General features: G+C 41.6%; 1 protein-coding gene across 5 annotated transcripts in view; it reads left to right on the top strand.

Annotated features, from left to right (window-relative positions):
• The window catches only part of LOC127609118 (unconventional myosin-Ic-like), a 58,444-nt gene extending 42,649 nt beyond the window's left edge, over positions 1-15,795 (top strand). For all 5 annotated transcript variants that reach the window (XM_052078848.1, XM_052078849.1, XM_052078853.1 and 2 more), the window contains 26 exons: positions 6-104; positions 890-1,000; positions 2,075-2,146; positions 2,258-2,377; positions 2,870-2,943; positions 3,348-3,453; positions 4,162-4,242; positions 5,756-5,847; positions 6,005-6,099; positions 7,031-7,077; positions 7,169-7,249; positions 7,654-7,759; positions 8,565-8,682; positions 9,511-9,624; positions 9,774-9,850; positions 10,845-10,913; positions 11,006-11,090; positions 11,757-11,916; positions 12,798-12,881; positions 12,975-13,068; positions 13,144-13,199; positions 13,274-13,409; positions 13,480-13,550; positions 13,627-13,724; positions 14,975-15,074; positions 15,696-15,795. In XM_052078848.1, the coding sequence (XP_051934808.1) occupies positions 6-104; positions 890-1,000; positions 2,075-2,146; positions 2,258-2,377; positions 2,870-2,943; positions 3,348-3,453; positions 4,162-4,242; positions 5,756-5,847; positions 6,005-6,099; positions 7,031-7,077; positions 7,169-7,249; positions 7,654-7,759; positions 8,565-8,682; positions 9,511-9,624; positions 9,774-9,850; positions 10,845-10,913; positions 11,006-11,090; positions 11,757-11,916; positions 12,798-12,881; positions 12,975-13,068; positions 13,144-13,199; positions 13,274-13,409; positions 13,480-13,550; positions 13,627-13,724; positions 14,975-15,074; positions 15,696-15,722 (2,373 nt within the window). In that variant the 3' untranslated portion in view covers positions 15,723-15,795. The remainder of the gene's footprint in view (positions 1-5; positions 105-889; positions 1,001-2,074; positions 2,147-2,257; positions 2,378-2,869; positions 2,944-3,347; positions 3,454-4,161; positions 4,243-5,755; positions 5,848-6,004; positions 6,100-7,030; positions 7,078-7,168; positions 7,250-7,653; positions 7,760-8,564; positions 8,683-9,510; positions 9,625-9,773; positions 9,851-10,844; positions 10,914-11,005; positions 11,091-11,756; positions 11,917-12,797; positions 12,882-12,974; positions 13,069-13,143; positions 13,200-13,273; positions 13,410-13,479; positions 13,551-13,626; positions 13,725-14,974; positions 15,075-15,695) is intronic.
• Positions 15,796-17,596: the final 1,801 nt, after the last annotated feature.

Consider the following 17,596-nt stretch of genomic DNA (forward strand, 5'->3'; position numbering starts at 1 on the left):
ATTAGGGTAACTGTCCCAAAGTGAGCTCCATCAATGACCGCAGTGATTGGAAGGTGGTGAGGAAGGCGTTGACTGTGATTGGCTTTAACAAGGACGAGGTTGAGGTAACGATGCTGCATACTGAGCGTAAATCATAACTTGACATAGTTAGTAGTATTTGTTTTATCATCACTGGGAAATGCAACACCTCCAGAATATTATCAACTGAAGAAAAGTATGGCTGGAATCATTGCACAGAGGGGAAGTTTGTGCATTTATACATACCATTTCCCAGCCAATGCATATTATTCTGGGATTTGTGTGCATTTCTTCAACGATCGTGAGTTGTTTTCATGTGATGTCGAGTTGCTTTAGTAATGTAATGCACAAGAGACTGCTTATGTTACTGAGTGTTCTCTTGAGTATAACCCAGTCCTCCACAGAAATTGTGTGGCTTTTTACATTTTTTAATTTATTTATTTTTTTGGGTGCGGCGTGAGAACTTGTGCTCAGCGTGAGAGTTTTGATGACAGGTTCATGGGTCAGGGCTTGTTTCCAGACTCGAAAGTCACTGCTAAAAACCAAAACATTTAAGAGGAGGAGGGAGAAGGAAGATAAAGTATGCCTTCCGTTGCAGGGAATAAATCTGTTTACAGATCAATCTTGTGGGGATCGCACTTCTCCTTTTTGGAGGAGTAAAATTTCACATCAAGTATCCTGAACTTTTATGGAACACGATTTTTCAAGAAAATCTCCTCTTCTCAATTGCTTCTAATGATAGACTTTATCTTATCACTTTTCGTTTGTCTTCCCTATTATGTCCTTCATCCGCCACTTTCCTTTCTGAGATTGCCACCCGCTCACTGCACCTCCTCCACATTCTCTTCACACAACGCATTTGTCTGTGCAGGAGTTGTTGAACATAATCGCCAGCGTGCTTCACTTGGGGAATGTTCAGTATGGTGGTGAGGACGGCATTGCCTGCATCACTTCTGACACACAGATCAAGTACTTGACAAGGGTAAGATGTTGCAGCAGGCAAGTTTGCTGGAACTCAGAGAAAGCGATAGAGACCTGTTTTTATTTGAGCGAATCTTGCCAAGGTAGATCAAGACAGAGGTATTTCATAACCAATTGGACTTTATTGCTTGTGTATTTACGCCCGTTTATAATGACTCGGTACCAAATAATCACACATTGTCAACACGTTGCCCAATGAGATGGGTCGTTACGTCACGTGTGAAAGATACTTGATACAGATTGCTTCATTTTCCTTAACCCAGCTAACACACTATCACGTTTAACAGTGAGCCTCATTCTAGGGCTGTCCTCATCGAACTAAACAACAATTAAGTAATGCGTCATTGAGAGGGATTGTTGTACCGATTGTGTGACTTGTTCAGTCATTGTTTTCCAACATATAAGTGTTTTATTTTTATTCAACACATGCTATCATGGACTACAGAAATGAATGAAGAATTACTGTTGCGTGGCTTAAAGTTAAACAATGGCGATAAACAATTCACCGATTATTCAAATAGTTGTCGATTATTCCATTTATCCATCCATCCATCCATTTCCTTATCAGTTTATCCTCACAAGGGTCACGAGAATCTATCCCAGCTGTCATCGTGCAGTAGGCAAGGTACACCCTGATCTGGTTGCTAGTCAGCCGCAGAGCACACATAGATAAACAACCATTTACACTCATAATCATATCTAGGGACAATTTAGAGTGTTCCATCAACCTGCCATGCATGTTTTTGGAATGTGGGAGGAAACCGGAATACCCGGAGAAACCCCATGCAGGCACGGGGAGGACATGCAAACTACACACAGGAAGGCCAGAGCTGGAATTGAACCCTGCATCTCTGCACTGTCAGGTGGATGTGCAAACAAGTTGACCAGAGTGCCGCGTTGTCACTTCATTTGTATCAATTACTTGATTAATTTTGCCAACCCTACTTCATTTAGTCCCGAGCTTTCTCTGAATCACAGACATTCAATAAATATTATCGACATGATTTCAGGTCTATTTTTCTTTTTATTTGCCACTTGCTGTTGTACCTGCTAATGATGTTATATGTCTCTCCAGTTGTTAGGAGTCAACGGGGCCGTGCTGACCGAGGCACTAACACACAAAAAGATTATCGCTAAGGGAGAGGAGGTAGGATTAGATGCACACTCTGTGTAGCACGGGTGCTTTATTAGCTTAAGTATTTAAAACGCGTACACTGTCAGTGGGTCTAATGTCCTTTTGTGTATATTTTTTTAACAGCTGATCAGCCCTCTCAACCTCGAACAGGCATCCTCAGCTCGGGATGCTTTGTCAAAGGCAGTGTATGGACGCACTTTCACTTGGCTTGTCAATAAAATCAACACTTCACTGGCATACACGGTACGCTCGTGCACGCTCATGCTGAAATTGCACTCAAACTATTCGAGCTTGACTGAGCATGTTGACTTTTTTAATGAACTAGAGCTCCACCTTGTGGACATTATTTTAAAGGTTAACACAAAAGCATTAGTAATGTTCCACGTGCCAATATACTCTGTATACACTTACATGAGCCACACATTGTACACACATGTGGTGGATATAAAAAGTCTATGCACACTCATTCGAATGGCAGGTTTTGAAATATAAAAAAATGAGACCCACCTGCAAAACGTCAACCGAGTTATACTAATTACTATACTAATTATATATATAATAACTATAAATAAAATACTAGTTGTTTATTTTCAACTAGATTTTATTTTTTGCAATGTCTATCTCTTCCTGTCATGCTTTTAATGTTTTATTTAAAGCACTTTGAATTGTCTTGGATGTTGAATGTGCTGTACGAATGCACTTCCATTTCTCTTGCATCTCCTGCACCTTTTACAGGATGACTCTTATAAACACTACTCTGTCATCGGCCTACTGGACATCTACGGCTTTGAAGTCTTCCAGCACAACAGGTAAAAACTGTTCACTAGCTGGACACAATATGGTCTCAAAGAGGCAAAGTGTCATAGCAAGGCTCCGGTCCTCATGCTGTGGTGACAGCCTGATTTTCCAATGCCAGTTTAAACGGTAAACTCAAATCAAAAATGCTCTGTAATGTTTTCTTTTCAACAAACACTGTATTAATCAGAATACCACGTTTAAACTAGTGTGGGCACGTCGAACATTTTTGCCAAGATTTTTTTTCGGACTTGAAGGAGAACTTTTAACCAACTGTGAATTACCTTCCTCACCACTGTATCCAAATACTGTATACGTACTGGTACTGCTATATCAAGTATGTTATTTTCACTTAATAATAATAGGTTAAAAAAAATCACATTTCCCCCTTTGAGTTGATGGCGCTGTTATGTTGCAGCTTCGAGCAGTTCTGCATCAACTACTGTAATGAAAAGTTACAGCAGCTCTTCATTGAGCTTACCCTCAAGTCAGAGCAGGAGGAGTATGAAGCCGAGGGCATCACGGTCAGTCCCCTTTTCCTCGCAAAAGCATGCACACACATTTCGTCATTCAAATCTTCTGCCTGCTGATTTGCAGAAGATTTGTTTTAGTTTTTGTCTCCAAGTTACTCAAAAAAGGCACAGCTACAGTATATATAGAGGAAGCACCACAAGGAAACATGTCACCATTTTGACTTTGTCTTATGGGTTGATGAAAACTGAATGACAACATTCAACAATATGTTGCGTTCATTTGGGTTGACTTAACGAGTGATTTTTTTTTCATGTACATTTTAAGAACAAACCAGCAGTGAGGGTTTAGTTTCAGCAAAACGATCGATTCACCCGCAAAAGGTCAATAGCCATTTGAGATCAGGACCATTGGCTTCGCTGCGGAACTCTGCTAATACTGTGTTCAGTCAAAGGCTCCATACACTCTGGTCAGCTCGCTGTATTTTTGTGACTCTCTAACCCGTGTTTAAGGTGCAACACCACCAATGTACAAGGAGAATGGCAAGCATAGCATCTGAGTGTCACTGGTGACGCCGCTTTGTGTTGAAAGCAATTGGGGCTGTCCTGGTAACATTGACGCACATTTAATTAGTTCATGATGTTCGTCACCTGACCTGGCACATGTTGGTTCTCTCTCACTTTGTGAGACAGGGCCGCTTTAAGTTGGATGAATGACTTTTTCTTTTTCAATGATCTCTCAACAATGCTTTTTCTTTCTAGTGGGAACCGGTGCAATACTTTAACAACAAGATCATATGTGACCTGGTGGAGGAGAAATTTAAAGGCATCATATCCATTCTGGTGAGGAATTCGCAACTGGTTCATCACCTCTCCCAAGGCTATGTTTTGTTTTTAGCAAGATTTAAGGGTAAAGTCACTTGGTTTGGGGCGTGTGGCGTCACTCGCTCTGCCCCCAGTACTGTGGGGCTAATGTCGAGTATGTATTTCGTTACCATGATGGCCATGGGTGAAGCTTAGGGGTACCATCATGGAGAGGGTACAACCAGCCCAGAGTGAGAAGAAAAAAAGGAGCACGAATGTGAAGAGCAGTTGCATTTTCATTCGTTGAAGCAGCACTTCATCACAAAGTCAAATTATACTTGGCTGTTATTGTATGCAGGTATGTGCATGTGGCGCATGCAAACACAAATAGCCCTGCTCCCTCATCGACGACTTTGCCAAACGATGAGTATCTGCCGTTTGTCAGACTTTGCTAGCCACTGTTAATCTTTGCAACGCATCTCTGCTTTTATCTTTTGATTTTAACATGGTAGAACCTCCATGTTGGAGTTGTTACTTCAACATGGCCAACCTTTTGCCCAACCTAATGGCCGTGTCAGGGACAGACAAACTTGATGTGAGGGTGGTCTTATGAAAATTCACTCAACTGTTCATGTCTCATGGGATTATTGTCATAAAATTTAGAATGTCTGAGTCTCAGACAAATTTTGGGGAAACCGGCAGTTTACAGATGAAATTTGTTGGGAATTTCACACTCTGAGGGTGCGCAGCAACTCTACAGGCCAGTTTGCGTACAAGCAATTAAAAAGTCAATTTTTGATAATGTCCTATTGAAGAGGTAAACCCTTACAACCTAAAAAAATTATTATGATCTTAAACTTAAGTTGCCAACTGTTACGGATTATCCGTATTTTGATAAGGAAATCTTTTAACGCTGCCACGTTACGACCGAAACGTTGAATATTATGGATATTAACCCTTTCAAAGACAGCGGTTACTACAGTGGACAGTTTACCATGTCATCAGATTACAGGGTGCATGAAAGGGTTAAAAGCCGGTGAAATAATGCACCAATGCTTATTAATGAGCGGTAGATGTTTGTGAACGATGAACACCGCGTACTAATGACAACAGTAGCAATCATCAAGAAACAAACGCTGTATATACAGCACAGCACCGTGTGGTGAATCGATGCTCGTGGATATTCTCATTCGTCCAGATCATTTCTTTCTTAGTCATTACGGTAGTAATACGTGGCAAAATGTAGAGTGGCACTAATGATGCATGATATTTTTAATCTGAGGTTTTTACTTCTTATGAAAATGACTAGTGGCACTAAAAAGTTTGGAGTTGGCCGCCTTTGTTGAGAAAAAAATAGCCTGTGTGTGTGTGTGTGTGTGTGTGTGTGTGTGTGTGTGTGTGTGTGTGTGTGTGTGTGTGTGTGTGTGTGTGTGTGTGTGTGTGTGTGTGTGCGCGTGCGCGTGCGCGTGCGTGAGAGAGTGTGTGAGTGATTTTTTATGGGGTCTGATTGCAATCCAAATCGCTTGATACTTTTCTTCCGATCCCGCTCCAGGATGAAGAGTGTCTGAGACCAGGAGATGCCAGCGACTTAACCTTCCTAGAGAAGCTGGAGAACACCGTGGGAGGTCATCCACACTTTGTCACGTCAGTTCTATTCCTACATCCTGTATTATCCAAATTCTTTCCATGCCTGGTCTCATTGTGCTTCACTATTTGTTTCTTGGACATTTCGGGAGAACTTTTAAGGCATTTTCATGTTGAATTTACAGTATGTTTATGTACATATGTGTTTCCCTTGCAGTCATAAGCTTGCTGATGGAAAGACGCGGAAGCTAATGGGTCGTGACGAATTCCGACTGCTACATTATGCCGGCGAAGTCAACTACAATGTTAATGGTACATACGCCACTCACAAAAATTTAAGGATAGCCGGCTCTCGGGTGGAATTCCCTGATTATCTTAAATTGTGACTTTTACAGGTGGCCGTAACGTGACTCGAAACATTTGAATGCACATTTAACTGTTTAGTGTAATTTGTAAATAATCATGTAATTTTTGAAGGGCTTTCTGTTTTCCAACAAGTAGCTGAATGGCAAAATTCACGACAGATGTTTCCGTTAATTGGTCCCTCTCTCTAAAATGACCCAAAATGTGGTTGAATGTGGCATTAAAGCAATACGTTCAAGCCCATCCGAAAAACTAAAAAACAAGAAAATAACTTGCGTTGTACATCTCCTTAATTGCACTGTTTGGGAAAAACTAAGCTTAATCGTTAGTGAGAAATAAACATGAAACCTTAACCTGTTAGTGTTAGGTGAAAATCAATATTTTGCTCAAAGCTGTCACCTGCACTGGAAAGAATTAAAAAACAAAGGCTTTATGGTGTCCTAGTGGTGAACAAGTCGGCCTTTCGGTTCTCTTGTTTGAGGTTGATTTGCATCTCTGCTACGGCTTTCCTGTGTGGAGTCGTAATTGTTCTCCCTGTGCATGCAAGGGTTTTCTCTAGCTCCGCCCACATGCCGAAACAAGCACTTTAGGTTTGGACACACTGGACTGGCTATTGACCAGTCCAGTGTGCAGCCTGCCTCTCATCCCAAGACAGCTAGGATCGGCCACGGCCGTAATTATGACATCTGGTCTACAAAATGGATGGATGGCTGACTGTAGTTGACAAACAGATGTATAACTTACTGAAGAAGTAAATACGAGTTGACTTTATTTGACACAAAAGAGATTTTAAGTGCTAGATTTAAAATCAGTTTGAGACAAAATTGTACTTGGTTAGTGCATGTATCCAACTTCAACTTCAAATGAATCCTGTCTTCAGGTTTTCTGGACAAGAACAATGACCTGCTCTTTAGGAACTTAAAAGAGGTGAGACTGATTGACTAAACGGCAACAGCGATATTTTAATGAGCTCGTTTTTGTTTGATTTGGTAATTTACAATTCCATTTCTGTTTGAAGGTTATGTGCATGTCTGAGAACAAGATCCTGAACCAGTGTTTCGACAGGGACGAGCTGAGTGACAAGAAACGTCCAGACACGGTAATATACCTCATTCTCATGCGTTCCAACATACTTTCCCACTGCAAAACAAGCACAAACACGTTCCCTCGTTGTTGAGAGGGCAGTCTGGCGAGGATTTTCTCCTGCCGCCCACTCACTGAGGAATGGCACCTTCCCTTACACCCACACAGCTTGAACAGGGTTCTTTCACTGGCTGGTGAGGCAAAATTCACCCTCATCCACGATAGCCAATGTTCACGCTCGCCGTCACCACTCGTCGTCGCTCCTCCTTTTTGATGTCAGCGCCCCCCCCCCCCCCCCCCCCAAAGCGTGGACCCATCCAGCATCAATTTCCTCTCTCATCACTTTTCATCAAATTTTCATACTCGATTGGACCTGCCGTCCTCATCCGTTGTCTGTCTTGTTTTTGTCTGCCTTTCCAGGCAGCAACCCAGTTCAAGACCAGTCTGGCAAAACTCATGGAGATCCTCATGTCCAAAGAACCGTCATATGTTCGCTGCATCAAGCCCAATGACTCCAAGCAAGCAAGTATGAAGTCATATCTTTTCCAATGTAAAATGTTGTGGGTCAACAAGTGAACTATTGGACTCAAATTCAATTTTGCTAATTAATGGTGTGAAGTCGTAGATATCTCAAATGATCATTTCTCTCTGGCTATAGTCCTGTGTTTTCCTCTTAAGTAGTTTATTTCGACCTATTTACAGATGCAAGGTGAAGTACGACATTTGTTCTCTGCAATTCACACATTCGAAGGGAGTGTGTTGTTATTTTATGATTGGATGAAAACTGTGCCATTCTGCATTGTAAAAAACATGTCGGACGTTTGGACATTGTTAGGAATGCTAATAAACGAGAAGATGTCTTCAGGCGTTTGACTGTTACTCCATCTGGAGCATAACAGGACTGCATAGTCAAGATCATGTGTGAACTCTGCATTTTCTGTGGGACTCTTACTCCAGCGCTTCAAAAGTGTAATGTCAGCCTCATGTACCCATTCTTGGGCTGTAAACAAAGCTAAAGCAGCTTAGCAGCTTCCATAAGCTAAGATGTTCTTCATAGATGTCATTTCAATCCTGTTGATGGTAATTCCAAGCAAAACACTCTGTGTTCTGACCACGTCACTGGCCATGGAGTAAAGTCCCCATGTGGTCGTTCGTATACTGCGATGTCCTTTGTTTTCCCCTTACAGTTGTCCTTTTGTTAGCTCACACTGTTTCTCTTTGTCACTCCTACTGATGATTTTTGCTTGTTCATTCTTTCCAACGGGCTTTACATTTTTCTCAGGCTCTTGTGACCGGACTCGAACCCTTCTACCCCCTCCTCTCGTTCTCAGGTCGCTTTGACGATGTTTTGATCCGTCACCAGGTCAAGTATCTGGGACTGATGGAGAATCTTAGGGTGAGGCGAGCCGGCTTTGCTTACAGACGGCGCTACGAGGTCTTCCTGCAGAGGTGAATTTTGTTTTTCCTCTTATAGTTAAGATACAATCCACCAATTTCATCCTGTGCCAAGCCAGTAAACAATATGCACGTGTTGGAGCCACCAGCCGGAGCTCAGTCACCCAGTGTGTGCTAATTTGACCCAAGAGTTGAAAATCCACTTCAAACTATGTAAACCTGAGAAGAATCGCTGAAAATGCTCTGGCCGTTTATTCTTCCAAATGACGTGTTCAGAGCTCCTCAAAGTTTTTTGAACGTCACGTTTGAAATTGTAAAATTTTCACAATGATATCACTCTTTAATTTTTCCGTCACTGCTGTTAACATGAATCAACAGTTGTATTTGTTTAGAACAGAACACCACTGATTTCATTGTGGTACTTTTCATGATTTGGTGTTCGGTAGTTGTTCTGCCTGTGAATAAATACACTGTATTACCTAAGCTCTCTATAAAATTCTGGGAAAGCCTGAAATGAGATCCTGTAAGTGCTTAGGTGTTTAAATTTGATTCATTAATAGATGAATGAACCTTAACTTTTTGATATCCATCAAACTCGATTTACTTTATCACACATTATTTAGTTTAATGAGAAAACACATTCTCTTTTTAGCCTGCTCAGTGCGTCGGTTAGAAAGAAAGCATACAACATCGCAAGCTCCATGTGATTTCAGCCAGCCCTCTTTTGCCCGGAGACATTTTATTTCATTATAAATCATTCTGTCTACAAAAGTAAAGCTTTTCTGTTGTGGTAGCACTCGTATGTACATATTTGATGGTTTGATATTGTAAACATTACGCTGATATTTCAGCTCTGCAAATCTATTATTCTATTCCTTTTAGGTACAAGTCCCTGTGCCCAGAGACTTGGCCAAACTGGAAGGGCAAACTGTCCGATGGAGTCGCAATATTGGTCAAGCACCTGGGATACAAGCCTGAAGAGTACAAGCTGGGCAGGTCATTAACACACACTGACACACATGCTCAGATGAGGAAACAAAATGGTCATACAATATGTATAAAACTCTCTAAGAGCGACTAGGCAAGATATATAAAAGTATATATTAATATGCTAAATACACTTTTGATTAAACTCCACTTTGCAGATCAAAAATTTTCATCCGTTTCCCCAAGACCTTATTTGCCACAGAGGAGGCCCTTGAGACCAGGAAGCATAGTCTTGGTGAGAGCCAATTTCACAACATACATAATATTGATGGTCCTCTTGAAAGCTTTTCGCCCGCAATTGTGGTGTTCTTGTCTGTGGCCATGTTTTTTTGAAAAAGCAACTGATGAGAAAATTAAAGTTGCGTGCAATAATTGATTTGAGTGGAATGTTTCACCTGCAGAAATATTGTATTGCCAGCAGGATATTTGTATTGTATGATGTGTTATCCCTTGGTGAAATTTCATATCAAAGGATTGTCACAGGGAAAATTGTCTTCATTAACTCATTCAGTACCAGCCAATTCTAGACCCCCCTTTTTTAAAATATTTTTTTTACCCTAACTCGTGAAATAATTTTGGGGGAAAAAAAGTATCTGAGGTTGAACGTGTGGAGTGTGAAAAGACATATACATATGTCTTTGGGAGTGAATGAGTTAACAGTGGGAGGGATCTCTGAGGGCGAACTTCTGTTGTTGCCACGGTAATCACGCTCAGAGTTCCCTGTCCGCCAGTTTGAACTTTTATTGTTACATATGTAAAATACAAGAAAAACACTGCCCACGATATTTGCATACCACGCTTCTTGTCCGGCCCCTCGGTAGTGATTGGTTACCTTGGTTTAAGCTTTGAACCACCGGTACCTTGACGCCTTTCTGTCTGGTCTACAATGAATCAACAAGTTGCAGACTTTGCAGACAACAAATGTCGCCTGGGCGCGACAGGCGTTCTCAAATCGTCAATCGCCCCCTTGCTTTGACATGATAATTGTGGATTCAAAAGCCCCCCGCCCAGATGGGCGATGCTTTTGTTCACAGGCATTTGTGGGCGCTGGATATGCACCCAAACGTCTAGACGTGCCCAAATTAAATGAAACTTTAAACATGATACGATTTTGCTCATATATTATATGCTTCATTTAAGATAACTGGAATTATCTGGTTTACGTGGTCGGTTAAATAAGTACTGTATCTCGAAGTTAATCTGTATTTTTGCGTGGTGCCCTCTCACAGCCATCATGTTGCAGGCAGGATGGAGGGGCTACAGCCAGAGGTCCAAGTACCAGAAACTTAGAACTTCAGGTAAGGAATAGTAGATCAACTCTCACCTTCTCCTGATGTAATTTTTACATGAATTATTTAACCCCCATTAAAAAAAAATTGTGTTTTATCAGCTATTGCCATTCAGGCGTGGTGGAGGGGGATCTTAGCCAGGCGCAGGGCCAAACGCAGGCGGCAGGCTGCTGACACCATCCGCAGGTACACACAGACAAGAAAGTCAAATGAGCCTAATTACTCAAGTCAAGAAAAATATTTGTACAGCGGCACCTTGATTTACTGTACAACTAACTGCCCCAACTTCCAGTGTTTCGAGCTGTTGCTTGGTCAATATTTTGGTGGGGGGAGGCTGAAATGTGACTAAAATGTGAGTTTTGAGCGAGTATTAGATGTGCTACTGCTCGAATGAAGTGGGGCAATAAAGGCACCACAATGGCTGATAAACTTTCAGATGTTAATTAAATGAGTCAAACACACAAATACAGATGAATACACTCAGACGCCATTAAAACGATGCCACACAAACCACCTAGAAACTGGCCGATATGCCCCTTAAAGGCATACCACACAAGAATGGACTAAACTGCCGGTTTGTCATCTTAGCTACACTTTAACAAACCCATTTATTTATTTAAAATCTATTTTATTTCATATTTTACAATGCAGTGCTGTTTTTCCTGTTTAAAAATATGGAACCAAAAAAGTGTAGCCTTTTTTGGGGGGAGCGGGGGCGGGGGGCTTGAATAGCATTTCAACTCATTTCAAAGGGGAAAAGTGATTTGATGAATGAGTAAATTGAGTTCCAGGCTTGGTCATTGAATGAAGTCAACTGGTAACTGGATTGTGATTTTGTTTCATCACACCCAGGTTCATCAAAGGCTTCATTTACCGCCACAAGGAACGCTGTCCGGAGAATGAGTATTTTCTGGATTACGTGCGCTACTCTTTCCTCATGAAGTTGCGCAGGAACATGCCGAAGAACGTTCTGGACAAAAGCTGGCCGACGCCACCAGCAGCTCTTACAGAGGTAGGAATTGCCCACGCACGCAGCTCTTAAGCATTTTAGAACACTAGATTTGAATGACATGAATGCCTGACGTGCTCTGCTGAACCACCAACTTAAAGTACCAATTTTGGCAGACAAGGAAAGAAGCTGAGAGCCATGAGAAAAACAGTTTTGAAAAGGGAAGGCAGTTGGACAAGCATCCCTTATTCTCAAGCAACTGTTTGGCCTTCCACCTTCTGTACGGACGTACTCTACATTAATACCAAATTAAATGCATTTAAAATGAGCTCCAGAAGCCCATGTGATATTGACCGACAAAGATAAAAACGAGGGACATTATCACAATAAGGCGGCCCGGTAGTCCAGTGGTTAGCACGTCGGCTTCACAGTGCAGAGGTACCGGGTTCGATTCCAGCTCCGGCCTCCCTGTGTGGAGTTTGCATGTTCTCCCCGGGCCTGCGTGGGTTTTCTCCGGGTGCTCCGGTTTCCTCCCACATTCCAAAAACATGCATGGCAGGCTGATTGGACGCTCTAAATTGTCCCTAGGTGTGAGTGTGAGCGTGTATGGTTGTTCGTCTATGTGTGCCCTGCGATTGGCTGGCAAGCGATTCAGGGTGTCCCCCGCCTACTGCCCGAAGACGGCTGGGATAGGCTCCAGCACCCCCCGCGACCCTAGTGAGGATTAAGCGGTCCAGAAAATGGATGGATGGATGGATTATCACAATATTTTTATAGTTAGTTTTGGTCAGTTTCATAAAATTGTGCCCTTGTTTCAGTTAGTAGCTTTTTTTAAGCACTCGTTTTTACGATATTCCATTCACAAAAATGCTTTTTTGATTTAAGATGTTTGGTTAGTTTTCATCAACTCTAATAACCTTCCACACCACTGTCTGTGTTTTTAGGCTTCTGAACATTTGCGCAAACTCTGCATGCAGAACATGGTGTGGATCTACTGCAAGAAGATCAGCCCTGAATGGAAACACCAGGTGATGCTTGTTCAGTCTGCTGTCACGCTGTGCTCCACAATGTGATTTACAACATTTGACCGACCGCTTTATTTTTCAATCCTGTATGGCTAGATGGAGCAGAAGCTAATCGCAAGTGAGATATTTAAGGACAAGAAAGACAACTACCCACAAAGTGTGCCCAAGCTGTTTGTCAGCACTCGATTGGGTAAGTGTCTTGAAACCTTTCGAATGTTCACATGCAACACACAATATCAAGTGCTGACTCGTCAATTCCGCTCAGACGGTGAGAACATAAACCCCAAGGCCCTGCAGAGTCTCGGAAATGAAAAGTTGAAGGTTAGTTGAGTCCAGTTCCATTCAGACTCGCCAGTTGATTCGATTTTTTTTTAGTCATCCACTCCTCTGTCCAGTATGCGGTGCCGGTCACTAAATACGACAGGAAGGGCTACAAGGCCCGTCCACGCCAGCTGCTTCTTACGGCAAACTGTGCCATTATTGTGGAAGATGCCAAAATCAAGCAACGCATTGACTACGATGCTCTAAAAGGTCAGAAGTCTACTGCCAAGCGACTGGTTTTCTCTCGACAGCCCCTTGTTCATTGAAACTTCCTGCATAGGTATCTCTGTCAGCTCCCTCAGTGATGGCCTGTTTGTTCTGCACGTGCCCAGTGATGACAACAAACAGAAGGTAGTGTGCACAAGCGCTGCACTCACTGTGTTTTTGCTTAACATAACACAATCATATTTGGGTTTAAATTCCACAGGGAGATGTTGTTCTACAAAGTGACCACGTGATTGAGACCTTGACCAAAATCGCCATATGTGCTGACAAAGTAAACAGCATCAACATCAACCAGGGCAGGTAAGAACTTTGGGCAACTGTTTGCGTTGGGCGAGAGCACACATTACATCATCGTCAGTGATTATTATTACAGAATAGGTGACAAAAGTGTTGATTATGTTTTAATTTCAATTCATAAGGCATGAATTGCGTTATTTTTTTAACTCTGTTTTCACGATGAGCATTTTGTTGCCTGAAAATTATAAACTGCTCTCAGAATATTTCGAAAATCACACTTATTTTATTGAAAACAGTTGGACCAATCCCAAGGGTTCTCAAACTTTTGGGGAGAATTTTTTTCCCATGGATCCCTACATCATTCTAATGCTAAAGCTAACAGTATGTTTGTTTTTATTTATACTCCTTTTTCTTTTAATGATGCACCATAATAATTTATGGTAAATTATTTCACACGCCCATAAGCTACTGTTTGTGGCTCAAAAAGCGTTACCGGATATGAACCATGCCTCGCACAAAAGCTTTCAGTGAATCTACGATTAAGAATTGAATTTGCATGAATAAACAGGCCAAGGTAAGACAAATTGTCGATAAATGCACAAAATTCAGCTCTGTTGCTGCTCTCCCCAGAAGTGGCCGTCTCGGGAAGTCGAATGCAAGAGCACAGTGCCAAATGCTCAGTGAGGTGAACAACAAACAGAGAGTCCGGCTTAGCACTTAAGAGAAGTCTTTGGCGCACATTGGCATTTCTGTTGACAAATCCGGGATGGGTAAAACAGTGAACACAAACCGAGGGCACCACGGAGGGAGTTATTGATGTCCCGCCCAAAAAATAATAGCTACAGGTGAAACTGTTTTACTTGCTCGGGTTTAGGCAGATTACCTGTCATTCAAACACAATGAACAAGACATTTTGCAGGAGAATTTAAAACTGTTGTGAAGGTCTTCTTTGCGGCAACAGGAAACATTTGGCGTGAAATGAGGGTCAACCAATTTTTTTATTCAAAAGCTCACATACACGACTCATCCTGCACCATGACGTTTACATTTTCTTCAGGAAAAACATGGAAACATTGTTTCTTGTTGTGGTATCATGTTTGTTCTTGTAATAATAGACCAACCATTCTCTATTTTGTTTGCAAAATAAATTATTGTTTTTCTTTATCCAAACATTAAAAAAAGAAGATATTTTAGATGTGTACTTTTAATACTGTAATACTGGAATATTTTTGCTCTCTCGGTTATCATCAGTCAGGATCCAATATCAGCCCATGCCTAGTTGCCTACACCTAATCATTGTGCTTCCCCTTCAGTATAAAATTTACCGTCGGCCAAGGAAAAGAAGGGTTTATTGACTTCACACCTGGATCAGAGCTTTTGGTGGCGAAGGCTAAGAATGGGCACCTATCTGTGGTAAGTGGTCAAATTCTCTCTTTTTGAATACTATAATCAAACGGTCATTTCATTTAGTGGTATCCTGAAATTCTCCTTGTACTGGATAGGCATCTTCCCTTGGATATTAGTGGCCAGTGTTTGCCATATTACCACATATTCAAATCCATGATAATACAGAGTCTAAGCCACAAAATTGCAGTTTGGCATTTGCAAATTCTCCTTGTGGATTTTGTAGGCCATTATCCGCTGAAAATCCTGTCTGAAATAATCATGTTGCTTTGGCTCCATCTGGTGGCATCTTTGTGCCAAACACTTCTAAAGGCATTGACAAACCTTTTTGGGTGGCCGTCAAGAACCCAAATCTTTGTCATTCATGGTGGTTAAACTGTTTCGTGAGCAGACGGTATGTCTTGTTTTTTGCCCCTTTAAGCTCAATGTTGGCTGATTCCTATTGTGGGCTCAGTTGAAGTTCAACTTAGTTTCTCAACACAGTTTCACTGACTGGTACTACCCCGCAGCAAACTCCAGTATCTGATGAAAGCCACTCAGTCCAAGTAAACGTCAGAATGGACAAGTTGGTGTTGCCACTTCTGGTTTGTGCACATCATGTGACTTTTGTCTCTTCTGCATTTCTTTCAGACGGCTCCGAGACTGAACTCCAGATGATGATCCAGATTCTCTGTTATCCCTCACACACACACACACACACACACACACACACACACACACACGATGCACTCTTCCATCCGTCAATCATTTGACCTCAAGCCCAGCTCTGCTTTAGCCAATCAGGTGCCAGCTTGTCATGATGTTATGGTGGCGTTCGCCTCCGATTTCAAGAGAAATGATCCAGCGATACTAATTGATATATTTATGTTTATATGTTCTATTTTGGGGATTAATACGGTTGGAATATTTACATTTTATAAGTAAGGCCAAGAATTAACTGATATTTTGGGGGGGTTTTCTCGGAACATGTGTGCTTATTTGTGATTTATTTGGGAACATCAGGATGTTATTCTTTTATGTATTTTCTTGCTCTTTTTCTTGCTTTTATTTCTCTCTTGTCGGTGTTTTTTGAAATTGATTCAAGAGTCTGATTGCATGTGGACAAATGGTTGAAGGGACGACGATCGATTCCAATAAGAGACATGTTAAAGCTTTAAGTGATGGGCATACTGCTGAACTCGTCATGTGTGCTCCGACACAAAGGGAGACGATGATGAGGGACAAATTACATTCACGGTAAGCACGTGAACAACTTGAACTTGGTAAGTGTGAGTGAGCTGAGGAGGGCGCAGTGGGCTGGTCGCAGGAATCGTCAGACACCTGTTAGTCGCCTTGTACTCTGCCTTTCCCCTGAACAAATACGTCAGCATTGCTCTCCATGGTGAATGACACCTCCGCCACCTTTCCAAAAGCCATCTCTTGCATTACTTCTTTTGTCTCTTTTCTTCTTTGTACAACCTGACTGGTCTTTGTAGCTGGTGTCAGACATGCAGCTAATCCGGCGTTTTATACCCCCGTGTCTCTCAAAGAGACAAAACCTTACAATTTCACGCCACTCATTGAAATATTGTGTCGGATTCGATGTTAGATGGCTAATTCGAAGTTAAAATGGACATAAAGGTGGTATGATTTTAAGACACTTGAGTTTGGCTTATTTAACATGAACTTTGTAGTGTTTTGTTCCCGTTTCATTGGATTGGAAAGGATTATAACTCCATATAACTCACGCTGCCAGGTGACTGTTGCATAGTCCTGCAATTCCCTAACCCGAGTGGTCCAACCAACATGTCGCCTGCATGTAACTTTACTGTTAAGTCCAACATTTGTGGTGCCAAAGCCAAATTTTAAGGGATTTTTTTTCTTACTTGAGGAGGTGCATTAAAGATAATAAATACGAGGCATGGGTCGATTATAGATTCTGGGCAGGAGAATAACTGTGAGCAAAAACAGTGCCGTATCACTGTATTAAAATTACAGGTCTAAAATGCAACAATTTTAAGACACTTGGGTAAATAAAAATATTTTTCTGTAGTACACAATTCATTTTAAAACAAAATACAGACTATTTCAGGGAGGAGAATGTTTTAGCCTTTTCCATTGTGCATCCAAGGGAGGTGAGTGGTGTTGCCATTTACCATGTTTATCTGTTAGGTTTAAGTCCTCCTGCTGCTACCAATGGACGTGTGCTAACATTAGCATTAGCTAACATGTCATCCGTGCCTTTTACCTCATTTAATGTGTCTTATATCTGATTGGTGTTAGCAACAAGTAAGTCAACAAGTAAGTTATTGTGACTTTTTTTTTCAGCTGTCATTCTCATCCCTGATATTTGTTGGACATTAAGAAACACGTACCATGTTTAAATTATAATAAATGAAAGAAGAAAGAAATATTAACTTTCTTAATCTGTTTTACTTCTTCTTTGTAAGTCACAGTGTCCCATCACTGGTAAGCTGTTTTTAGAACAGGCCTCTAGGCTACTCATGTTGTCCTTGGGGGGCTAACTAGAACCCGTTGGCACAATGTGTTTT

The sequence above is a fragment of the Hippocampus zosterae genome, chromosome 10, assembly GCF_025434085.1.
Source record: "Hippocampus zosterae strain Florida chromosome 10, ASM2543408v3, whole genome shotgun sequence".
NCBI classification, from domain to species: Eukaryota; Metazoa; Chordata; class Actinopteri; order Syngnathiformes; family Syngnathidae; genus Hippocampus; species Hippocampus zosterae.